Source organism: Phalacrocorax carbo, chromosome 13 (assembly GCF_963921805.1).
Source record: "Phalacrocorax carbo chromosome 13, bPhaCar2.1, whole genome shotgun sequence".
Taxonomy (NCBI): Eukaryota; Metazoa; Chordata; class Aves; order Suliformes; family Phalacrocoracidae; genus Phalacrocorax; species Phalacrocorax carbo.
In genome coordinates, this window is record NC_087525.1 from 18,653,005 (window position 1) to 18,674,654 (window position 21,650).

General features: G+C 45.5%; 1 protein-coding gene across 4 annotated transcripts in view; it reads right to left on the reverse strand.

Moving 5' to 3' along the window:
• Positions 1-200: 200 nt before the first annotated feature.
• Positions 201-21,650, reverse strand: part of ZSWIM8 (zinc finger SWIM-type containing 8) — a 66,315-nt gene continuing 44,865 nt past the window's right edge. The window contains exons 10-26 of one of the 4 annotated variants that reach the window (XM_064464974.1): positions 19,422-20,430; positions 18,476-18,607; positions 17,346-17,525; positions 15,851-16,034; positions 15,170-15,268; positions 14,142-14,266; positions 12,633-12,864; positions 11,709-11,861; positions 10,720-10,942; positions 10,233-10,522; positions 9,238-9,461; positions 8,469-8,951; positions 7,699-7,867; positions 5,173-5,256; positions 3,653-3,772; positions 2,473-2,651; positions 201-1,226 (exon numbers count right to left, since the gene is read on the reverse strand). In XM_064464974.1, the coding sequence (XP_064321044.1) occupies positions 1,023-1,226; positions 2,473-2,651; positions 3,653-3,772; positions 5,173-5,256; positions 7,699-7,867; positions 8,469-8,951; positions 9,238-9,461; positions 10,233-10,522; positions 10,720-10,942; positions 11,709-11,861; positions 12,633-12,864; positions 14,142-14,266; positions 15,170-15,268; positions 15,851-16,034; positions 17,346-17,525; positions 18,476-18,607; positions 19,422-20,430 (4,090 nt within the window). In that variant the 3' untranslated portion in view covers positions 201-1,022. Of the gene's footprint in view, positions 1,227-2,472; positions 2,652-3,652; positions 3,773-5,172; positions 5,347-7,698; positions 7,868-8,468; positions 8,952-9,237; positions 9,462-10,232; positions 10,523-10,719; positions 10,943-11,708; positions 11,862-12,632; positions 12,865-14,141; positions 14,267-15,169; positions 15,269-15,850; positions 16,035-17,345; positions 17,526-18,475; positions 18,608-19,421; positions 20,431-21,650 lie in introns of all 4 variants that reach the window. The other 3 variants (XM_064464973.1, XM_064464975.1, XM_064464977.1) reach the window with 3 other exon arrangements.

Consider the following 21,650-nt stretch of genomic DNA (forward strand, 5'->3'; position numbering starts at 1 on the left):
CAGAGGCATGTCATTCTCAGAGCAGTACCAGGCAAGGAACTTCTGGCCCACAACCTGTGTAAAAGCTCTGGCCACCTGCCTTGTGCTGGACTGCTGTTCCCCAGCACAGGACAGCTGTCCACCAGAGCTCACAGGAGCTCCCACTGACACACAGCTGGCCAGCTCCATCAGACTGTCAACATCATAGCAGAGAGAAGAGAGTCAGTCTAAGAAAACGAGTGTTTAATCAGGAAATGAGAAGAGACAAGGGATAAGAAACTGATTACAGGAGAGTCATACCCCAGCCAAAAGAAACACGATTGTACAACTCGGAACGACCAGGATCAAAACATCCTATTGAGTCAGCAGTGCCCAGTGAGGGACACTCCTGAGAAAGAGCCCAAGCACCTCTGGCAGCCTCCAGGTAGCTCAGCACAGTCATGGACTCTGCCCAAGCTCCAACCTCTGCCCTCAGCAGCTGCTGCAGAAAACCGCAGAGGTGGCCCTGGCCCTGCTACTCCAGTCTCAGCTTCCCTCAAGCAGGAGGTGCTGAAAGGAATGGAGGGAGCACTGGCTGTGCACAGCAGTCCCAGCCTCTCCTGACAGGAGACAGTGTATGGAGTAAGAGAAGCCATACAAAAAAAAAGTTTACATATTTATAAATGCCAAAATAAATATTTAAGACAGAATCCCCACCCCTCTAACACGTGCGTAATCACACTGCAAACTGCTCGCAGAACAGCCTCCAGGGGCTCAGGGAAAAAAGCGGTGACTACACCACAGGGCAGCCAGCTCAACTTACTTCTCGTTTCCTGATGCTTCTGAAGACTGTAGCCCACTGGGAATGAGGAGGAAGAGCGAGCAAAGCAGAGCGCCGACACGCAACAGTGCTGGAGAGGAATGTCATGGTATAAATACATCAGATCAGTGGTTTCCAACAAGTTAAAACTAAAATAAAAAAGACACCAGAAGGAAGGATGGTGTAAATGGAACTACAACTATGCGGGGCAAAGGGTTGTGTGTCCGTGGAGCTCCGCCTACTGTCACGGCGAGAAGGTGGTCATTTCCAGAGAGACCCTTTGCCACAGCTCCTTTGTCTGCTTGCTGCGCTTTAGGTTCTGGAGAATATCATTAAACTGCATCATGCCCATGGGGGTCAGGCAGAAGGCGCTTCTGGCGCTGCGGATGGCATTCACGAAGTCATCGTAGTCAGCTGGAGTGAGATGGATCAGCCGATGACGGATATACTGGATGGGAACAGGGAAAGAGCCTTAAGGTATTTGCTCACCACCCTCATGCTGGTGACACTCAGAGGAGGACTCAAGAGCTCCCAGGGAGATATGTCACATGATCCTGTTACCCCATGAGAGGTCCCAAGACTCAGAAGCTCTGACAGAGGAGAGGTAGTTCAAAAGAGAGCAGTACAATATCTTACATCCTAACATGGCCAAGGCGAGTGTCCCCTCAGAGCACCAAAATGCACCACAGCATCAGCAGGTGTTCTCTCCCTCATGAGCACCAAATCGTGCCATAGTACAGCACAAAAGGGCCAGCTAACACTCTACCCCACCACCCACCAGCAACTAACCCTCATACCACTCATTCTACAGGTTATGCATGAGGACCCAGCACATTCACTGGACACCTCCTTTGCTAACAGGTATGGAAGGAGTAAGGCTTACACCAAGTTGCTACAAGATATCTCTAGACTTAGCACTGTCACTTCTCAGCTAAGGCCCCAAAACCGCAGGTCCAGTTTTCAACAAATCTATTTCCCTAATGGAGCTCAGAAAAAGAGCTGAAGAAGCTGTCATTTTCCAAAAATATCACCAAAGTGATAGGACAGCTAATCCAACCTGGACAGTATGTCTATGGAATCACCCTTCTGGTCATCTATTCAAGAAAAGTAGGTACACGTGGGGTATCCTGTTTACGCTGTTTTAAGAAACGGGCAGCTCTGGTATTCCAGCTGGCTCACTGAAACACACTTGTCCTGGTTTCAATAAATCCTGAGATATCTCATCCATATTGGTAGCTGACCAAGCCACTTCCATTATTAGTGCCAGCACTGGCGCACCAGACAGCCATGCCAGGGCTTCATGACGAGGGGAAGACAGGCTACAAACAAGGAAAGAAAAAGATAGGCTAGGAAGGGAGGTCTGAAAACATAGCAAAGAAAAAGTACAGAAGTTAAAAGGTAGGGGGAGCATTTGGAGAGAGGAGGAAAGTGGATGGGGAACACAGAACCACCCCATCCTTGGTGGTGAGCACAGGAGGCAAGAGGCCTTGGAAGAAGCAGTACAATGATGCAGCCTCCATATAGGCAAGCAACGCCTACTCTAGTCCCTGCTGAGGGAGTGGGATGCATCTGGCAATGGACCAGCTCAGCTACCAGCACCCAAGGTCCCTTCCCCTCTGCACACGCAGGCAGTACCTGCATGGCAGGCAATGGCATGGCAGCTTTGACAGGCAGGAAGACAGGCCACACGTTACCTGCATGTAGGCCTGCTGGCATCTCTGCACCAGCTGGTGGAAGGCTGGGGTGCGCAGATGGTTGTGCACGTGGGCAGGGTTGAGCCTCTGTAGAGCGTCCATGATGATCTCCTGAAGCACGAAAGGGCTCAGCACCCCCTTGGCTGCACCAACGCAAAACTGATGCACGTAGTTTACACCTGCACAGGAAGGAGAAGTCAGAACAACAGTGTTAAGGTACGAGAAACAGAAGAAATCAGGTACTTCCCTCCTGGATTTGGAGCACCTTCTTCTCAGTGTAATGTATCCTCCAGCAGGCTTTGGGAGACACTCTAGCAAACTCACAGGGACAAGAGATCATTCTGATAGATCCAACAGGTCTGAGTAGAGACCAGGTACCACCTCAGTCACTGATATTCCCAGTTCACCTGTCTTCAAGGGGATATGGAAGAAAACTGATGTGCAAAGTAACTACAGAGGCAAGGCACTGCACCACCTCCTCCCATTGCTTTGCGCCTCCCCATTTAGGAAGCACCTAGATGCTCCAGCCCTCAGGCCTTAGGGAGGGTGGACAGGCAGTCAAGCTTCCCCACTGCTGCCTACAGTGGAGCTCCCCCAGCAGCACAGGAGAAGCCATGCCACTAGACAGGCATGTAGAGGTTGGTTTGGGGGGTTTTGGGTTGGGTTTTTTTGTGTGTGTGCGGTTTTGTTTGTTGGTTGTTGTTTTTTTTTACTGCTGATGAAAGAATTAAAAAAAATAAACTGACAAAAAAGATCCAAGAGCAAAGTGGAAGTAAAAACAAAAACATAACACCCAAACAATTAGTGGTTTGAGCACCTATTGCTACAAAAGGTCTTCACAGAACGTGTAAATATACATAAAGAAAGAGGAACACCTACAGGATAGTGGAAAGGGAAAAGAAAAAGTTGTTATAGAATGGAAGAGATACAAGTTCTGAGCCCTGTCCAACCCCATGCACTTCATCCAGTGCCTCAAAATTCAACAGCATGCCTACAGAACCCAGAAATGGGGTAACTGCCTGGATGAAAGAGCAGCAGTGACCTTCTGAAACATTCTCAGAAATGGGATCAGATATCAGGCTCACCCAATTTTGAAGTTTCACTCTTTGGAGATTTTTTCCCCACCAGGGTCCAAATCCCAGCAAGTGGATTTCTGCTGAAGTACTGCTCTGAACCTTACCTAACTTTGCAGCTAACCCAAGGAGCCATTTTACATCCTCCGTGTAGGGTGGGCTGCGGGAGAAGTTGTTGGGATGGTCGTTGTGAGCTCTTCGGCCAAGCATCTCCAGAGCCAGCATCCCTGTGAGAAAGGGGCAGCCAGAGTCAAGCAGCACTTCTGCCCAGTAAGACTTAGTCTAGCACTTCACTCACTGCAACACAACCTGATTGGCCTGCCCTTCATCAGCAGCAAATTCCCTAGCTGCAAAGAGTCCAGAGAGAAACAAAAGGCCCACCTTGGAGCCTGTCACCACAGGAAGTATCTGCAAGAACATCTGGATCTGCTGTTCCAGGCTGGGAAATCCGCACACCCATCACACCTCCCTAGAGCTGCAAACAGACACTCCACTAGCACCTACAGCAGGGTCAATCAGATAGCCCCAAAGGCTACACTACAAGAGGTGTCCTAAAAGCAACGCATTTGCTCCAAATTTTGCAGCAGAGAAGCTACCCACATCAGCCTACTCGATTGCAAGACAACAGGCCAATCTGCAAACTTTTATACTTATTCCACTACAATCCTTCATTCAAATCCTCCCATTTAAAAAGTTTTAAAATATCAACAGGCACTATGTCCTGATCTTCCAGACCCTCTTCCCCCATCCCCTTCTCTGTTATTCAGGCGGTTAAACACCTTTCATGGCTTTCCACTTACTACTGTGATATTTCCAATGACCCCTTTCTGGCTAACAAGTACCTTCTTCTCTAGCTTTCAACGAAAAACCCTCAAGCAACCTACAGATAGCCTTCCTTCCATTTTCTTGCTGTTTCTCTTCATTTGCTGCCCTTGGCTGGCTTTGTTTATCTTCAAGGCTCCCTTCTCCCTCCCCAGGTATCCACTGGGTTGGACCATAACTATGGACAAGTAGCTTACTGCAATCTAAGCTCAATCACAAACCCCAAGACTGATATCCTTGTACCAACAGCAGTTCAGGCAGAGACTATTTCCTCATAACCAGTGTGATGGGGAAAAGAATGCTAATGACATACCAACTCCCCACAAAATATAAGTTCCCTCCATGTCAGTCTTCAACAACCTAGCCGCAGAGGCACAGGGCACATCCCCCTGTGCCTCATAAGACTCAACTGGTATTATTAAACTATGGTGAGCCTGCACCATCCATGAGCAGCAGGAGCTGAACTCCATTTTTTCACCTAGTCACAACTTAGACGACCACATCCTCAGAGCCCTACCCAGACTCCTCTGCATACACCCGGTGAAAGGCAAGACTCTTCCCAGCTATAACCCACTCAGCTTTCTCTCCGACTTTGATGGCTCTCAACAGCAACTCTTCAATCTTCTACTGCTTTGTCTCCATTTTTAGCCTCCACATACGATCACGAACTGGCTTTCCCCATGTAGCTAAGATGCCATCGCCCCCAACAGGTGCAGTAGCAAATTGCCAAATGACAGTGAAAACCTGCAGCCCTACCCTGAATCCCTCTCGAGGGGGCCATAAGAACCCACTTGGCCATCCTTACCAACTCGGTATGCGGAGTGGAGGTAGTGCAGACCCTGGGGGCTCACAGGCTGACTGTGCTGCTCATCCTCGGCAGGAAAACCCCCTGTAACAAGGGAGTTGGGCTGTGAGGACAGAGTTGTCAAGGAAGCCCCCTGAATCGCTGGGAACGTTGATCCTGCATGGACACTTCCTACTGAAGAGAGCAAAACAGCAGCATTAGGACCCACCACCAGCCTAAAAGAAGGTTTACTTGGGCCATCATCTCCCTCACCTGATCGCCCCCTGCCAACTTAGTGTTCTGTTCCCCTAAACAGGACAATACAGCAACCAAAAACCACAGACTTTCAACTGAAATACAATGGGCTAGGAATAACTCTATTTTGCTTGCAAGCAGGGCCTGAAGGGGGTCAATTAAATGGTTGGCCATCTCTTTTGCAGTATACCATGAACATGCACATCATCCATGTTTTACATGTAAATACATCTGTTGACTCAAAGGTCTGTGCTGTTACTAAATGACATGTCTGGTTCTGATTTCTTGTCCAAGGAAACAAGCATTTGCATGTCTACACCTTATGAGAAACTGCTGAGGAAAAATCATTGAGCAGGAACAGTATTAAGTCACTCAAAGATCAAGTCCAACATTGTGAGGTTCCTCCAGTTCTGCTGTAAGACAGCTATGACTCCATCCAGCTACCATGCAGGAAGAGTGTTACTGGAGGCTAGCCTCCAATCCATCCTCAGAAAGAACAGCCATTGCAGACACTGGCAGCACATACCAACAGTAAAAACAGCAAGGAAACTTGAGACGCTCTGTCACCTTCAGACATTTAACTAGTACAGGCAAAATCAAGGGAAATCACAGGAAAATCCATTATACTGTACGACCTAAACTTGTACAGACAGCAGTTAACACTGAGCCAGTAAGCTGTACTCTGACAAAGGACTCAAGTTTATTTAACTTTCCCTTTCAAGAAAGGTACGGAGAAGAAAAAGCAAGGTTTGCTTGAGAATTCCAGAGCAGAGATGCCATTAGGTGTTACCCTTATTTCACAGCTTCTCTGTGGTGCTACTACACCAGCTCGGGCAACGCTCCAAGTTCCAGTTTCTCCTCTTCCACTGCCACCTCCAGGTTCCTTTGTTTGTTTGGGTTTTTTTAATGTTTACTAGTGAATAGTTGAACACCTGAGAACAATGTGTCCCCAGGAAAGACCTGTCTGAATTCCTCAACGAAGCAGACACACAGTGCCAAACAACCCACAAAGTGGGGCAAAATCCATGCTGCATTTGAAGTCTGGCTGAGGAGAATAACCCACAAGAATGAGCTGAATTGTTGCCAGAGCTCAAGCATCATCACGTGACTATGTACTCCAGGAACAGTGAAACTGTATTTTAAGAACTGGAAACAGAAGTTTTTGTAAGCTATAAACAATGGCAACTGGGAAGGGCGGAGTTGTTTTTTCCTTTTATTATTTTAAGTGCTCTAGGATGAGTTAGCTGTTCTGGAAGATTCATAACTCTTTGGAGAGTACAGAAATGGTTTCTCACAGTTAAGAGTCACAGCATCAGCCCAGGACTAAGGCTGGCAGCAAAGGAAGCTCTTCAGATCCTGAGGCCTTCAGGACTATTCCAATTGCTTTTGTGGTGGGTTTTTGTCATCAAAATGAAAGATTAAAATAACTGAAAAGATTCTCCTGATAATCTGGATATGAAGGAGGCCAAAACAGCTCTTAAGTGTCTTCCCCTGTACCAGTCATGCAGCTCCTGGTGAGTTGCGAAGCACTGATAGGCAAATGTACCAACAGGCAAACATCACAGCCTCTCCAGTGAGGGGATAACAGAGCCTGCATCAACCATGACCCATTAGTGCAAAAACCCATGGCAATGACAGCCCATCCACAATTCAGTCATCTTCTGTTCCAGTGCTGCACGCTACTTGATGGGCCTTCACCACCACTCTAGCCCCAACACAACAATGTGAGCAATCATTCAGATTGCCATTGACATGATCCTGCCAAAACATCTGTCCTCTCTACAGGAGTTCCGCATTTCGGGTACTGACTGCCTCCAATCCCTTCAGGCAGAAAAGACATCTATTAGTGCTACTGTAGCAGAAGTCTGACTGCTACCTGCTTCCTGCACTCTCTATGCATCTGACCCAAAGGAACCACAAGAGCCTGCTCAAGACCTTGTACGCTCACTTTATCCTAAGGAGAGGGGGAGTAAAGCTCTAATAGGTTAGAAGTCAGAAAGGCCAGGAGGGCTCCAAACACACTTTAGTCTGAGAGGCCAAAATAATCTCATACTGGAAATTTAGCTAACGAGAAATTAAAGCTCCACTAGCTGAATCAGAACCCATTATGAATTCCAGTACCCCCAAGCACATGCATCTTTAGGCTGGGGTAGATTTGGTCAGAAGTTTTCAGAGCAAGAATCTTGCTTCAACTGAGCTGTGGTCAATGAGGGGCAGGACTTGACTGGGGTACAGCTAGGAGGCACAGTAAATAAACCTATGCTATGCACAGCCCAGGGCTGTAACACTTACTCGCTACATTGGAAGACAGTGACAGTCCTGCCTCACTGTGATAGGGATGCACCGCAATCTGCGTCATGGATGGGACTGGCACACCAGGGAATGACACTGCTGTAGCTGCCAATGATGGTGGTGTTACTGAATAGGGGTACTGCGCTCCTATGAATGCTGGATGGACACCCTAAAACAGAAAATAAATAACAGTCATATCTACTTCATCTGGCCATTTAGAAGTAGTACAAAACACGATGTCCCCACACAAACCCCAAAGGATTCAAAGTCCAATCTGACAGGAAGGGAGAAGAATCAGCATAGAAACTACTTTGCACCATGTGACCAATACATATTCTTGCATTTCTGCCTTTTAAATCTGATCAGTTTGCAGAAAACTACTCCAAGAACTTTCAAAAATAGCCCGAGGTTAATAAAACCTCTGTTTGGCTTTCCCTCTGTAGTCTTTATTTAGCCTGCAAGCTCTCAAGACAAGCTTTCAGTCCAGTGCTTTCTGAGAAACTATAGAGCAATAAAAATCAAAAACTACTTATGTAGTACATTTTATATTCTCTGGAAACTTTACATGCACCCACAGAAGGCTCCTTGTAATGCAAAAGCTCTGCTGGGGAGCCAAAGTAAGTATCACAAATCAGCAAGTAAGTGAAAGCAGAAGCTAGATCTCAAGCCACAGCAGGTCTGAGCCCCATGCTCTCCCCAGTCAGACATTCTCCCTCTGGAAGCAGCCACACAAAGTCCCTGTAAATGAACAAGGCACAGGCAAAACTCACCTGTGTGTACGCTGAGCCAGGCACCGGAAAGACAGCTGGGCGCGGCATGTGCTGGATAGTGTGTCCAATATACTGGGGATTACAGGGGATGTGAGTCTGAAGGGTAGTGTAAGGGTGGAGGCCCTGCGTGTGTGTATGTGCCATGGCCGGCCCTGCCATTGTATGCTGCTGGTACATGGTCGACCCCACAGAGATCACTGGCATGACTGTTGCGGCCGCAGTTACTGCGGCTGCCACTGTTACAGTGGTTGGCTCAGAGGTCACCCGGTTGTCTGTCAACCCACGTGCTGCTTCAGAGCCAGCCCGTGTACCACTAGCACTACAGCCAGTGGCACCTTCTCTCTGGGCTGGGGTCCCACCAACAGTCTGTTCGTAAAGCCAGTACCACTGGTGAGCTACTTCAAAGAGGACTTCTGGGTACACACCACCTCCTTTGGCCGCCTCTTCTACTGCCATACAGGCCTTTTCCAGCATCAGATTATCCTGGGGGCAGTGAAAGAAAAGCAGAAATTAAGAATGCAAAACCAGAAACACAAGGCAAAACTAGAACAGGAGAAAAGTGTAAGGGCACTCTAAAATGACTGGCACTACGGGGAGCAGGCAGGTCACAGCTACGCAGCAGAATAACCAGAGTTATTCATGAAACGTAAGAAATCCACAAAACTGGGATTAAGGCTGTCCAGTGGCAGAGGAGCCAGTCCCACAAGTAACAGTACATCCTTGATGCTGGAAATCAGCTTGTGCTAGCCAGCTCCTGTGTGATGCTCACCTGTTCCTTACACTGCACCAGAGCCCTCTGGATCTCATTTGGGTTCAGGGCATGAGCATGGGGCAGGCAGCTGAGTGCCAGTTCAGCAGCTGCCCGCACCATGTTGGAATCTCTGGCCCGTGAAGCTCTGTCTGCCAATGATGCCACCTCTGGAGGAGTCAGATGTCCATCCCAACACTCCACCAAGATGTTCAAGGCTGCGCTACCAATCTCCATGGCCTGCCCTAAAAGTGAAAGAGAAGACTCTCACGCCACTGTATGCCCAGTGCAGTTCCAGTCAGCTTTCCTGCAACAGGAGGGACAGTCCTCACTTCATGAAGGAGCAGCAACAGAGTCCATTTGCTCCCCTCAGGCTCTAAGGCAAACTTAGTCTCTTCCTCCCAAAACAATGGACAGGCAAGAGCCCTCAATAAGCAAGCAGTGAGCGAGGGTACCATTATCAAAGTTAAGCTAAATATGCGTTTGAGGCAGTGACAGGAAGTTGCTATAGCTGATTTTAGTACCCACAAACCACAGCCTGGACTGTCGCCCTACTTCTATCATGTCAGGAAAATGTGACTTTTCAAGGGTGTGTTTTTTCCAGCTGTAGAAGCCATGTGGATAGAAAGTAGGTAGTAGGCCTGCGTGCAAACAGAAGGAGGAAGAAGGTAAAATCCTGAACACAGCCAAAGAGCATATTCAAACTTGACAAACATCTGTGTCTTCAGGAGACGCCCAAAGTAGAAGCTAAGACCAGTCTCTGTGAGAAGTGGTCTATGGCTCTGAGGACTGAAGGATGTTGAAGTATAAACAAGAAGAAAGAGGTCACAAGGACTTTCCAGGCCAAAGCAAGTAGCACCATATAAATCACTGGTACTCAGCTTGTACTGCCAGCTGTGCCAGCCAGCTGACATGTTTACCACAGCACATCAGCATCAATTTTCTGGGGCATAAGCTTGCCTCCCTCCCCTCCTTCCTGCCCAAAACTAAGCTTCCCAATAAAGTTTTGCTGTAACCTGTGATCCAAGAGACATGGGAGGAGTAAGTTCGAGAGAGCCAGTTGGGAGACACAAAGTTGTGCAGCCCTAGCGCGTACAGCCCAATCTCAAAGGCGCAGAGGTGAAGGTTGCGGTGTGGTCCCTGGTGCCCACCACTGGAGGAAGGGTGGGTGAATATGGAGGTACTGCTGTTTCCACCTGCTTTGATAAGGACTGTCTTGGCCAATTCAAAGTAGAAGTGAGCAGCTGCTTCTGAGGGCTGGTTTGGGACATGAGGAGCATGGCTCTCCAGCCGTCTCCCCTTATACCTAGACGAAAAAGACAGAGGAACCTTTCAGACAGCAACAAGTACCCCAAGTTCTCTAGCTGGGGGGCAGAGTTCCTGTCTTTAGGGTCCAGAGGAAACAAAGCAAATACTCCCAAGGAAATATTTCCTGATGTACGCTTGCTAGTTCCCTGACATCAGGCCTAGAGGTTGCCTCCCTACTTTGGTATTATTCATTACCTGCCAACTTCCACAGTCTTTGCACGGGCTCCCCCACTGGCTCTCCTACTGCCACTGGAAGAGGAAGATCCCAGAGAATCACTTGAAGAACTGCTGATGCTGTCACTGTCCTGTCCTCTGCCCCAGGATGTTGTTGCCCATCCCCCACGTAGCGGACGCCGACTGAGCGTTGGAGAACTGTCAGAGGTGGTTTCAGGAGCGCTGCTGTCAATACTAGCCATGCCTACAACACCAGAACCAACACAGTAATGTCACCAGGGTTGGTAAATGTCACGTGAGTAGGTAAACTCCTACGCACATCACCTACAGTCCCAACTAAGATCAGCTGTGTCAGTGAGAGTCAGCCTTACAACTGCCAGGCATTCAACTTCACAAATTAAGAGAGATTAAATAAGTCAGTTTGGCCACAGATATCAGTATAATTTTGGATTTCTTGGCTTAAAAAGCAGAAGGGTCCAAGAACCCCCCTTCACACCATCCTAGCCCTCACTCCATCTGCCAAGCTTTGTGGCAGAATATGACAAGGACAAATATACATACAAAGTCAAGTTCCTCAGATTGTAAGAGTATGAAGAAAACCCTTCTGGAATACACTGCACAATTTATACAGAAGTTCTTCACATCCTCAGCCTCTAAATTATACCCTTCCCAAGGGAAGTGTAGAGAGGCAGCAGCTCCTCTGAATTTGTTTCTGGACCCAGGAGCACAGTGCTCTGTTCCCAGAGTACAGCAGTTATTCAGCTCCAGCTATCTCATGCATCACCCCAGAACATATCTACTGTGAGAAAGGTATGGTAACTTGCCATACAGAAGGGTGCAGGAAATTTGTGGAGCAAAGCCTATTTCTCCATGCTAAACACCTCAAAGACAATCAACTGCTGCTGTAGTACAGGAAAGGCTGACGAGAGGAATGGAAGAGCAAGGGAACTGCCGAAACCCCAGCAGGCTGCCTAGCACAGCACTACATCTATGAACCAGTCGGTTCCTACCTGTGTGTTTCTTCTTCTGCCTGACAGGTGAACCCCAGCATCTCCCATTGTATCCACCTCGGTTTCCAAGGGCCAGACGACTGGGGACCTTTCCCTCTTGCTTCAAGACAGTGGACTCCACAGCTGGCTCGCAGGGGGACCTCTGAGAGCTCTCTTTACAAACCGGGAAGTGACAAGGTAAACATTAAGATTTGTTTCTGTATCCCTAAAACCAGATGTGCCCATTTAAAAGACAAACATCAAAAGATGCAGGATTTTAATAAAATGAGTCATATTTATGAGTAGCGTTACCTCAATTTTCTTTCAGTATTAAGCCTATCAACTGACAGCAGGCCATGAACATTTAATCTTAACAAATCAAGATTTGGAAAATTTGCTGCAACTATGAAAAAATTTAGAATAAAAATGCTCCAGCAAACCCCAGCCTTATTGCAGTCATCCTCAGCTAGTACTGATCTCTTTGGGGAGAGCTAAGAGAGCGTCTGTTTGCCACCAAAGCGGAGGCACAGCTTGATTTAAAAAAAAAAAAATTTAAAAAATCACATTTATCTCTAATGCCCTTCAGCAATCTTAGTTATTTTTCCTGCATGAAGGTACTTGACTCCGTGTGTAACTTTTTGAAATACTGCACCTCTGTGATACAAACCTAAAAGATGGAGTCACAGTAGTTTTATGTTAGCTGTTTGTACAAGTGGATCAAGATAGGAAAACCTGAAAATTAGCTCGAATTTCTATCCAACAACAATGCGTACTGAAATGGATACAGGCAAACAGGTAACAGGGAATGACGTTCTAGTAACCACCAAGCAGCCAGACGGCAATATAAACCACTGACTACTTTCCAAAACAGACAAAAACGTACAATGACAGTTTTGCACTAATAGCGGAAGGGTTTCAGCACAGGCTTTACAAAGCACCTCTTACCCTGTGCACTCTTCTCCACGAAGTTCTCTGGGCTGCTCTGGACTGCAGTGCTTACAGCAGCTTGCTGAGTGACAGAAGTCCCTGGAAGCTGCTGGATCGCTGCAGTGGACTGGGTGGCGTGTTTGGAAGGAGATTTTTGATTTGCTACTGTAGGCTTGCTGGATGAGTAGAAGGAACTCAGAGTCTGTGGTTTGTGAGTTTGACTCTCTCTGTCTAGGAGTTTGTCTAAAATCTTTACCAGCAACGAGGAGAAAAAAAAAAAAGAGAAGAGGCATTACATTAAGACATAGAGGGAAAGTACCAGCTTTCTGGTGGACAATAAATTCCATTTGGTTGGAGGGGAAAAAAAAAAAGTTTAATCTCTAGAGGATAGGCACCGTTTTCCTGCACTGAAGATCAGCAATGCACAGCTGAGAGCCATGCGGCCTGCATTACTGAAAAAGCAAAGATTCTTTTGTACTCAGTAATATCACCATTTTCACTTCAAAAAGCCACTGGCTTTACTTGAAAAGCAACTAAAACTCACAACACAGAAGTCATTCTGGTACCTCAAGGACAGAGCAGAGGACTCTGTATTTAGTTTTGCCAGTCCTTTGAAGTTCTTGTGTAAGTCACCAAAATTCTTTGCTCACCATCCAAAAAATCCTGTCATACCGTTATTGAGAAATTGGTAAAGCCTTTCGGACTTTCGAATGCTAGAGAAACTGCCTTCTACCAGCCTACAATAACACTTTCTTATCCTTACTTATTATGTAATTGGGGAACAATGCATGACCACATTTTATAGGTTATCCATTTCTACTGTTCATTCTCCACAGGAAACGAACACCACGAATGTGACAGAGCATTTATTCACAGATGACTGATATCACAGCGCCCCTGTTATTCCCTATAGAAGAGAAGAGTACGGCAAAAGTGCTTCTACTTTGAGAGACAGAAAGACACTAATAGTATTCTTGCTGGATAGAAGTGTTTCTGAATACCAAAGATTAATAAAACCCTTCCTAAAGCTTTAGCAGTTTTTGATATTTTTTCCTCCTTTGGGGTGGAGGGGGCAGAGCTTTACTATCTCTCTTGCATGTGAAATTAAAGCACGGGTGAACTAAACTAGTATATCGAAGAGGTAAGAGCTTTGCTAGATATACTGCTCTGCAAGTCAACTTCCCTTCAGCAAAACCAAATCAATCCCCAGACCGCACACACGGTGCACAATGAAAACCCCTGAGACAAAGGACTTGTTTTAGCAGGTAAGCAAAAGCATTAAAAGCAGTGAGAATGCATCCCCTGACTGGACCTTTAAGAAACCCACGGAAAGAGTGCCTCTTCCAGGGCAATGCACTCTGTGCAGTCAGACTGCATCAGTGGAAAAAATATAAACACAACAACATAGCTTGTATATCATCAGGACATGACAAAGCAGCTTACGCTCACTGCAAAACTATCAAATCAATCAAAACCCAAACATGGTTTGCTCTGCAACTCCCTCTCCCTTTTTAATGGGAAACTCACTTTCTTCAGCTTAGATTGATCATCCTTGTAAGTAATCATCAGGGCTAGTGCCAGATCCCCTTTCTCCCTTCGGGTGCCTTCACACAACAGAGGATGTTCTGCTTCACTGACAGTTGTTTTCATGCCTGAATACCAGAAAAAAGGGGGTGAAGAAACATGTGAGCCCACAGGACTACACCACATCCTCAGCACTATCTATACCTCAGTCTATTTTATTCACCTTGTTGTCACAGGCAAAAGACTTCCCCCCCACCCCCCATTTTAACTTCAGAAATAGGTCACGAATAAACAGAGGCTGCTGTCTGTCCCCAGAATACTAAGCTTGCTACAACTGTCAGAACAACCAGATCCTAATATGCATTGGTAAAGGAGTCCAGGCAAGCCCACAACTCCATCTTGAAACAAACTTTTCCAGTTTCTACAGATGCTACAAGCCAGCGCTCCCACAACATAAAGAACTCATCTTCTTCCTTTTAGAGATGAGGCAAGAAAAGACAGGCCTTGTTTAATCCATTCTATTTTGTTTTGCATGCTGCTTTAAAACAGGCATACAGTACTGTCAATATAATATATATAATCACTGCTTTGTTGCTGAAGCTGATAAATGATGCAAGAATCCAGTATTATGCTAAGATCCTGATTTCTATGATAATGCTTGAGAGTACTTCTGCTAGTCTTTCACTATCATTGTCTAACTTCTGAAATTATTGTCTTTTGTTCTCTGAAACTGTCCATCTCCATTAAAGTCCAGGCAATACATCTGCTGCAACAGAGCAAGAATAAAGTTAAAATTCATGTTACTACTTTCACATTCAGTTCCTGTCCTGTACCCTCCCTCTATTTTTCACAGCTTTGCAAAGGCACCTCAACCCTGGCATGCAGAATCCTTCTGCATCTGGTTCTGATAAACCATGCAAACACTTTCATTTCTGCATCAAACTAGGATGAACTACTAACTCTCACCATCCACAATGAGGCAGAATACAGAACGTGGATAAAGAAAGGCTCTTCTTGTAAAAAATTCTTACCAAGAGCAGCAACAGCTGCCTCAAAACCAAGCTCTTCGTCTCCAGGCATTTCATTATTCCAGTTACGGCTTGGGGGTCTAGAGCCTGTAGGAGAAACCACTGAAAGACGACAAGAGAATTAGTGCTCAGCTTTCAAAATTAAAGACCTCAAGGCAAAAGCTATTTCTGAGACTGAGACCCTTCTGAATTTGTGAGCTTCCTGTGGTCCAACTCCTAGCCTTGTACCAGTTTCAAGACTGCAGCACCATCTTGGTTTTTTTTTTTTTCCCTTTCTCTCTCTAAACTCAGAAGGCTCCAACCCAGGCAGGTATATTGCCAAGTCAGTCTTCCAGTCCCAGGTCATTGTGTTCTTTTTTAAATACTAGATTTGTATTAGCATCCTCTAAATATAACCAGTGTAAGATTAGAAAAGTCAGTAATTTATAATTATTTTACAAACACACACGGAGTGCTGAATTGTGGTAAGTTTCCAGTTTGTTTCAAATGTAAGCAGAAGAAGAGATAATTCCATTGGGGCACAAAGTACCTCAAAAGCAACATGAAGGTGAGGAACAAGCAACAGGGTGTGAAGAATCAAGATTAGGTTGCTCTTACACAGAAGACAGTTTCTCTTGGGAAACCCCTCAAGACCTGGCATCTCAGAACATGCCCTTCACACACTCAAACCAATGCAGACAGTACCTGGAGTGCACAGGACATCAAATATAAAGCTAGCCAACATCAGAGGCAGGACAGGACGGTAATCACACAATGTCCCTTCTCGCAGTTCTTCAGCTCTTCCTCGAATAGTGTTCATCTCATTAGTGCCCAAGGGAATTTTCTTCAAGAGGGCTACAATCTCAGACTCCTGATAAGCCAGCTTCACCTGGTAGTATCCACAAGGAAACAGAAGAAGCTGTCATCAGCAGGGGCCCTGTAGGCAGCGGACCATTTTTGCGTATAGATATGTTAAGGTACAGCAGTAGTTTTTATTGGATCATTAAATTATAGCAACTCTTAACACCCTATCCACCTTTACCATTCTCTCTACACTGAACACAGATTTTCAAATCTAATACAAGTCTTGCCTCATACACAAGTTTTTTTTTTACTCAAATTATCACTCTTGAGCTGCATACAGAACAAAACCACATCAGCTCTCATCAGAAAAACAGGAGAAAAGTCTGACTGGATAACTGGATAATTAAGGTGATTACTCTTAATTGTAGGAAAAAAAGGATGCTGTGTTAAGTAATATACCCATTCAAGACAACAGGGACTGAAGAGCAGAAAAATGGGCACAGGGTGGCAGCACTCGTGCTGCCAGGATGAAGACCATTACATTTCACTACTCTCTGGCATTCCTGCATTCTCTCCATTCTTAACACGTAACAGTGATTGTTTTCTTTTAGGTAGCAAGTGACTGCCAATCTCACAGTCTTTTAATCTGCCTGTCAGAGGTACAGATAATCAGTGTAACAAGTGTAGTTGGTGGATACGTAGCAATGATACACACCTCCAGGGACTGTACAATCTGCAGTGAAAAGCAAGGCAGCTGCAAATCACAGACAAGGTCTTAATTGGACACTTCTTTTTTTGTAAGCAGAAACCTAATAGTAATCAAGCACTGTCCAAACTAATATGCCTGCACAGTGCACATGTTCACTTGCCAACTAATGAGATATCGGCAAGAGCAACAATTTTCAAACATGTAACAACTGCACCAATTCACCCCAAGGAATAAGTTTCAAACCACTTCACCAATGCGAATATGGACAATTCCATTTACAAATGGCATTATTTTCCTTAGATTAGCCAAGCAAGCCAGAAGGGTATTTAAGATAATAAGTTGTTCTAATCGAAATAATATATTCATAAGAGATTTTGTACTCATTTAAGTATTTTCAAGCCTCTAGCTTCACATGAAATCAAAGGCCTGTTGGCAGATGCAGTCTGAGCTTCCCCCTATCAATGAAGGTAACGCCAGATGAAGCGATACTTCTAATCATTTTTCTGGCAGATCAACATGTGCTAATGGGATGTGCACACAATCCATTTAGTCCCTCTGCAATCAATTTAAAAGAAACCTATAAAAGCATAAACAAACTTCAGGAGTTGAAATGGGAACCACATGAGCAAAAGCATTCAAGCAGCACAATGTTGCTTATGAATACTGCCTTTTTGACATGTTTCATACCTCCAGAGCCTTTGTAGAGGCAGGTGGTCTCTGCAGCTCCAGAGCAAACATTCCTATTCGGAAGGCCAGGTTGTGGTACTCCAGCCGCTCACTCAACACAGTCAGCAGGAAAGCAGCTTTAGACAAGGTGTTGGTTGCCATCCAAGTCTGCTTGCTGGTTGATACCTTGTTCTTTTTGCCCTGTTTGAGGAGGAATTTGTCACAGGACACTTTCCTAAACATCCTAAATGACTCTATGCTTGTCCTCCTACCCTTCGCAATGATCAGTAGACTGGAGAAAGAGTAAAACACATTTAAATTTTATTCCCTTTGCTGAGGAATCACAAATCTCAGTGGCTACTGATGAACATCATTCGTTTCCCTACCTCACCCCAGCATAACACAGTAGAAGAGCTGGCCTGTTCATAAGACACGTCCACTACTGGACTGATGCTGTGCAGGCAGATGTTGCATGCCTGTCCCTTCCAGGGGAACCCTTCCATCGAACAAACACTGCTTAGTACCACTACTACAAGAGATTTTCCAGAAGTTTGCACTTATTTCTTTCCTCTCCAACCTTTTGTCCTAAAACTGCAAAACTTCTAACATTTCCAGTGATGCATATTATAAAATAGGAGACTACGGTTTTGGAGAGAAGCAGAAGAAACAAGCAGGTCATCTGCACAGAGCTGCACAAAAATCTAGACTTCTTAAGGCTGCTGTATAATCTCATAGTACACAGTAGCAGGTATCTCTTAAACAAAAAATCCTTTGCAGCTGGTATCAAATCGGGTGTTTTATTCAATGAGATTTAAAATAGATTCCTAAAGGAGCTGCAGCTTTTGACACACAAACCAAGCTTCTCTCTGAAGCATAAGGAAAAGTGAAGACACTTTTAACTAAACTGAGTTTCTGAAGACTCCAAGTCCTGCTGAATGGCCACCTATTTTCTTTCTCCCTTTTATTCACCTACACACACAGAGTGATCAGGCACATTAATGACATCCAGAGAAGTTCAACCCAGAGGAAGCATCAGTGAAGGGCCCTGAATCACAGCAAATGAGAAATGTCTGAGAATGCTCTTGTATCCATCCCATATATTCCTTCTAACTTACCCTCTACTCCCAAAACTAGACAATGTCTCTCTCTACCTTAGTTGGTGGCTGTTCCACTTTGAGATCTGGAGGGTTGGCCAGTAGGTCCCTGGCAAGCTCTACAGTTAAGCGGCATGCTTCATTACTGTATCCATGTGCATACAGGGCCTCTGCACAGGCAAACAGGATCTGCAAGAAAAAACAGATAGTTATATTCAAAGGACACTCCCCCAGGCTGGAGCTAGCCTGCTCAAACCACTTGTTTCAAAGACTCTGCAAATGCAATTCACAATTAACTTCTGCAGCAGGTGCTCTCACAGTTCTCCTTAGCTGGACCTTCACTACCATCCCTTTAAGCACTCTTTAAGCACTAAAAAGCTTTTTCTTCCATGATTAAGTCCCATCTTCCCTCCAAGTGCTACAAGACATCAGAGAATAACTCAAAAAAACCTAAAACCCAAACTGACTGACTGACTATTTCCATGCATCTCCATTTCAGCTGCTTGCTCATGTAGGTGCATGCTCTAAACATATTTTGAGGTTATTAGACGAATGTGACACAGTCTATGTAGATTGCCTCTGGCTTACCAGAGAATTTCTGCTTACATGGTTGGCTTTAAAAATTTTCTGCTGGGCATGTCTCAGTCTTACTTATTTTTAATCTCAGCTCAACTTTGCTCTTTCCAAGACTGAGACTGCAAAAAAACACACACTCTTTTGCCTATATTTGTAAATCCTGGAGCATGAGATGGGTCCACCTAAAACTGGGACACACTTGAAGTTAGCACAGATAAAGGGAGTCAAGTTTGTGGGAAACAGACATGTGTGATACCACTGCATTAAGACTGTAGATACCTTGTGATACAATGGGTTATGGTGACATATTTAAGCACTTGATTTAACAACAAACTAGGTTAAGTATGACAGCTAGGGGGGTGGCAAGACCATGATGCATACAGTATGTAAAACTGCAAAACAGTGTTTTGAACTAGATCCAGCTCACCTCCATCCGGTTCTCTTGCTCCAGAGGTTTTATACCAGCAAATATATCCTGCTCCTCTTCATTTCCCCCTTCAGCTTTGTCATCATCTTCCTTGGCTACCTCTTGTGGATTCAGATAGTATACCTGGTAATCATCTTCCTCTTCTCCATCATCCCCTCCCCCTGCTGCACCATTCTCTCCCACTTCTTCTGGCTTCAGGCTCACACCACCACTGTTCTCATCTGCAGAGGGCAGGTCGTCATCACCACTGCCCATTTCCCCCACAGGATCCTTGGGCGATTTCTTGGCCATGGAACTGCTCCTGACACTGGGCTCAGGTCCCTCAGAGAAGTACACCCCACCATCCTCCTCAAAGGTGTCCCTGTAGCTCCTGCTCAGTGGGCTTTCTGTAAAACTAAATGTGTTACTGGCTTCTGCCCCTAGAGCCAAGCTGCTGTCATCCAGGCTCATCTCTGCCAGGTCTGGCTCCAGAGAGCTGTCTTCACTGCTCATGCGGCGTTTCCCACTATGTTTACTGGTCAAGCCTTTGCCCACTGGCAACTTTGCTTTGCCCACTGCAGTCTTATACCCAGATTTATCACCTTCTGCTGAAAGTCGTCTCAGAACCCTCTGCGGTGTTTCAGAGACAACCTTCCGCTTTCCAGTAAGTTCCTTCGGACGAACCGCTGGCTCCTGGGGAGAGGGACGCAGCCTGTCCCCAGGCTGTAGACATGGTCCCCCGGGCTCCTGCCCATGGATTCTACCAGCCTCACAGGCAGTTTCTGCACACTGCAGCCTGCAGCTCCTCTGCTGGATGGCCTTTACCCAACAGAATGAGTTCTTCTTGTCAGTGCTGCTATATGTAATACCAGGAATGGGATAAGCTTCCTCCCAGTTGAAGTAACAGGCTTCCACAGCTGGCTTGAAACCCTGGAAGAGCTTCTCCAGTGATTTCTTGTGCTGACCTCTCTTAACATTATCTATGACCTTCAGCTGCCACTGTCTGAGCTGTGAGCAAAGGTCCCTGCGTCTAAGAGGAGAAGAAAGAGACCAAGTTTAAAAGCAGACACAAAACACACCTGTGACAAACTACCTCTTATCCCACAGAACACCTCCTCCTTTTCGTTAGAAAAAACTTCTGCTGAATTAGGCATAGACAGCATTAGTAAGAATCATAGAATCATTAAGGTTGGAAAAGACCTCTAGGATCATCAAGTCCAGCCATCAACCCAACACTACCATGCTTCCCAAACCATGCCTTGAAGTGCCAAAACAACATGTCTCTTAAATACCTCCAGGGATGTCGACTCTACCACCTCTCTGGGCAGCCTATTCCAATGCCTGACCACTCTTTCAGTAAAGAAATTTTTCCTAATATCCAGTCTAAACCTCCCCTGACGCAGCTTGAAACCATCTTCTCTCAGGAGACAGGTTGAAAAAAGGAAACAGGTATACTAACAACCAAGTCCCAGACAAGTCCGTGATATAGAAACAAAATATGAACAGTACCAACATGAAAGTACAATACAAACTGGGATCTTTAAAATTAAATACTGTCTGCCCTGTTTGCTGATCTCACCCAGATAAGGTATTAGCAATGTGAGTCTCAGCAGTCTGAGACCAGAGAGTGCCATGGGGAACCGCTCTTGGAATCATTCATAAAAGTTTGCAGCAGCTGTGAAACAGCCCTGTGAACAACTCCAGTCAAGACATTCACAAGCACAACCTAAACAGCCTACCCAGGGAAGCACAATGCCAGACAGGACCACCTAATCTACCACCCAGGCACTTACCTGTTTACCCCGATATGCTTATCAGCTTAATTTAGGATTTAGCAGGCTGTCCTCAAGAGAATAAATTGTTGTAAGCCACAGGCACAGAACAAGCAAGACAAAAATCATTTATGTTCAAATAACTCTGAGGAAGAAGCAAGCTGGTAGAGTTACATAGACTGAAATTACACAGCATTTAGTCTCATGCCCCATATTACCATGGGAAGAACAAAGTATTTCTGCACTTCCCAGCTCCAAATCTCATGTAGGACCTAAGCATATAAGGAAGATAGTCTAAATGGATTCCATGTTCAGGGTGATCTAATTCAAGAAGAGGAAATGATATTTCTAGAAATTGCACCAAATGTCTCAACTGCCATCTTGTTTCTGCCACAGATCTCAGAGATATGAGATACAAGCCCAACATTTCAATCCTCTCACATTTCCTCTCAAAACCAAAAGAACAACAACAACAAAA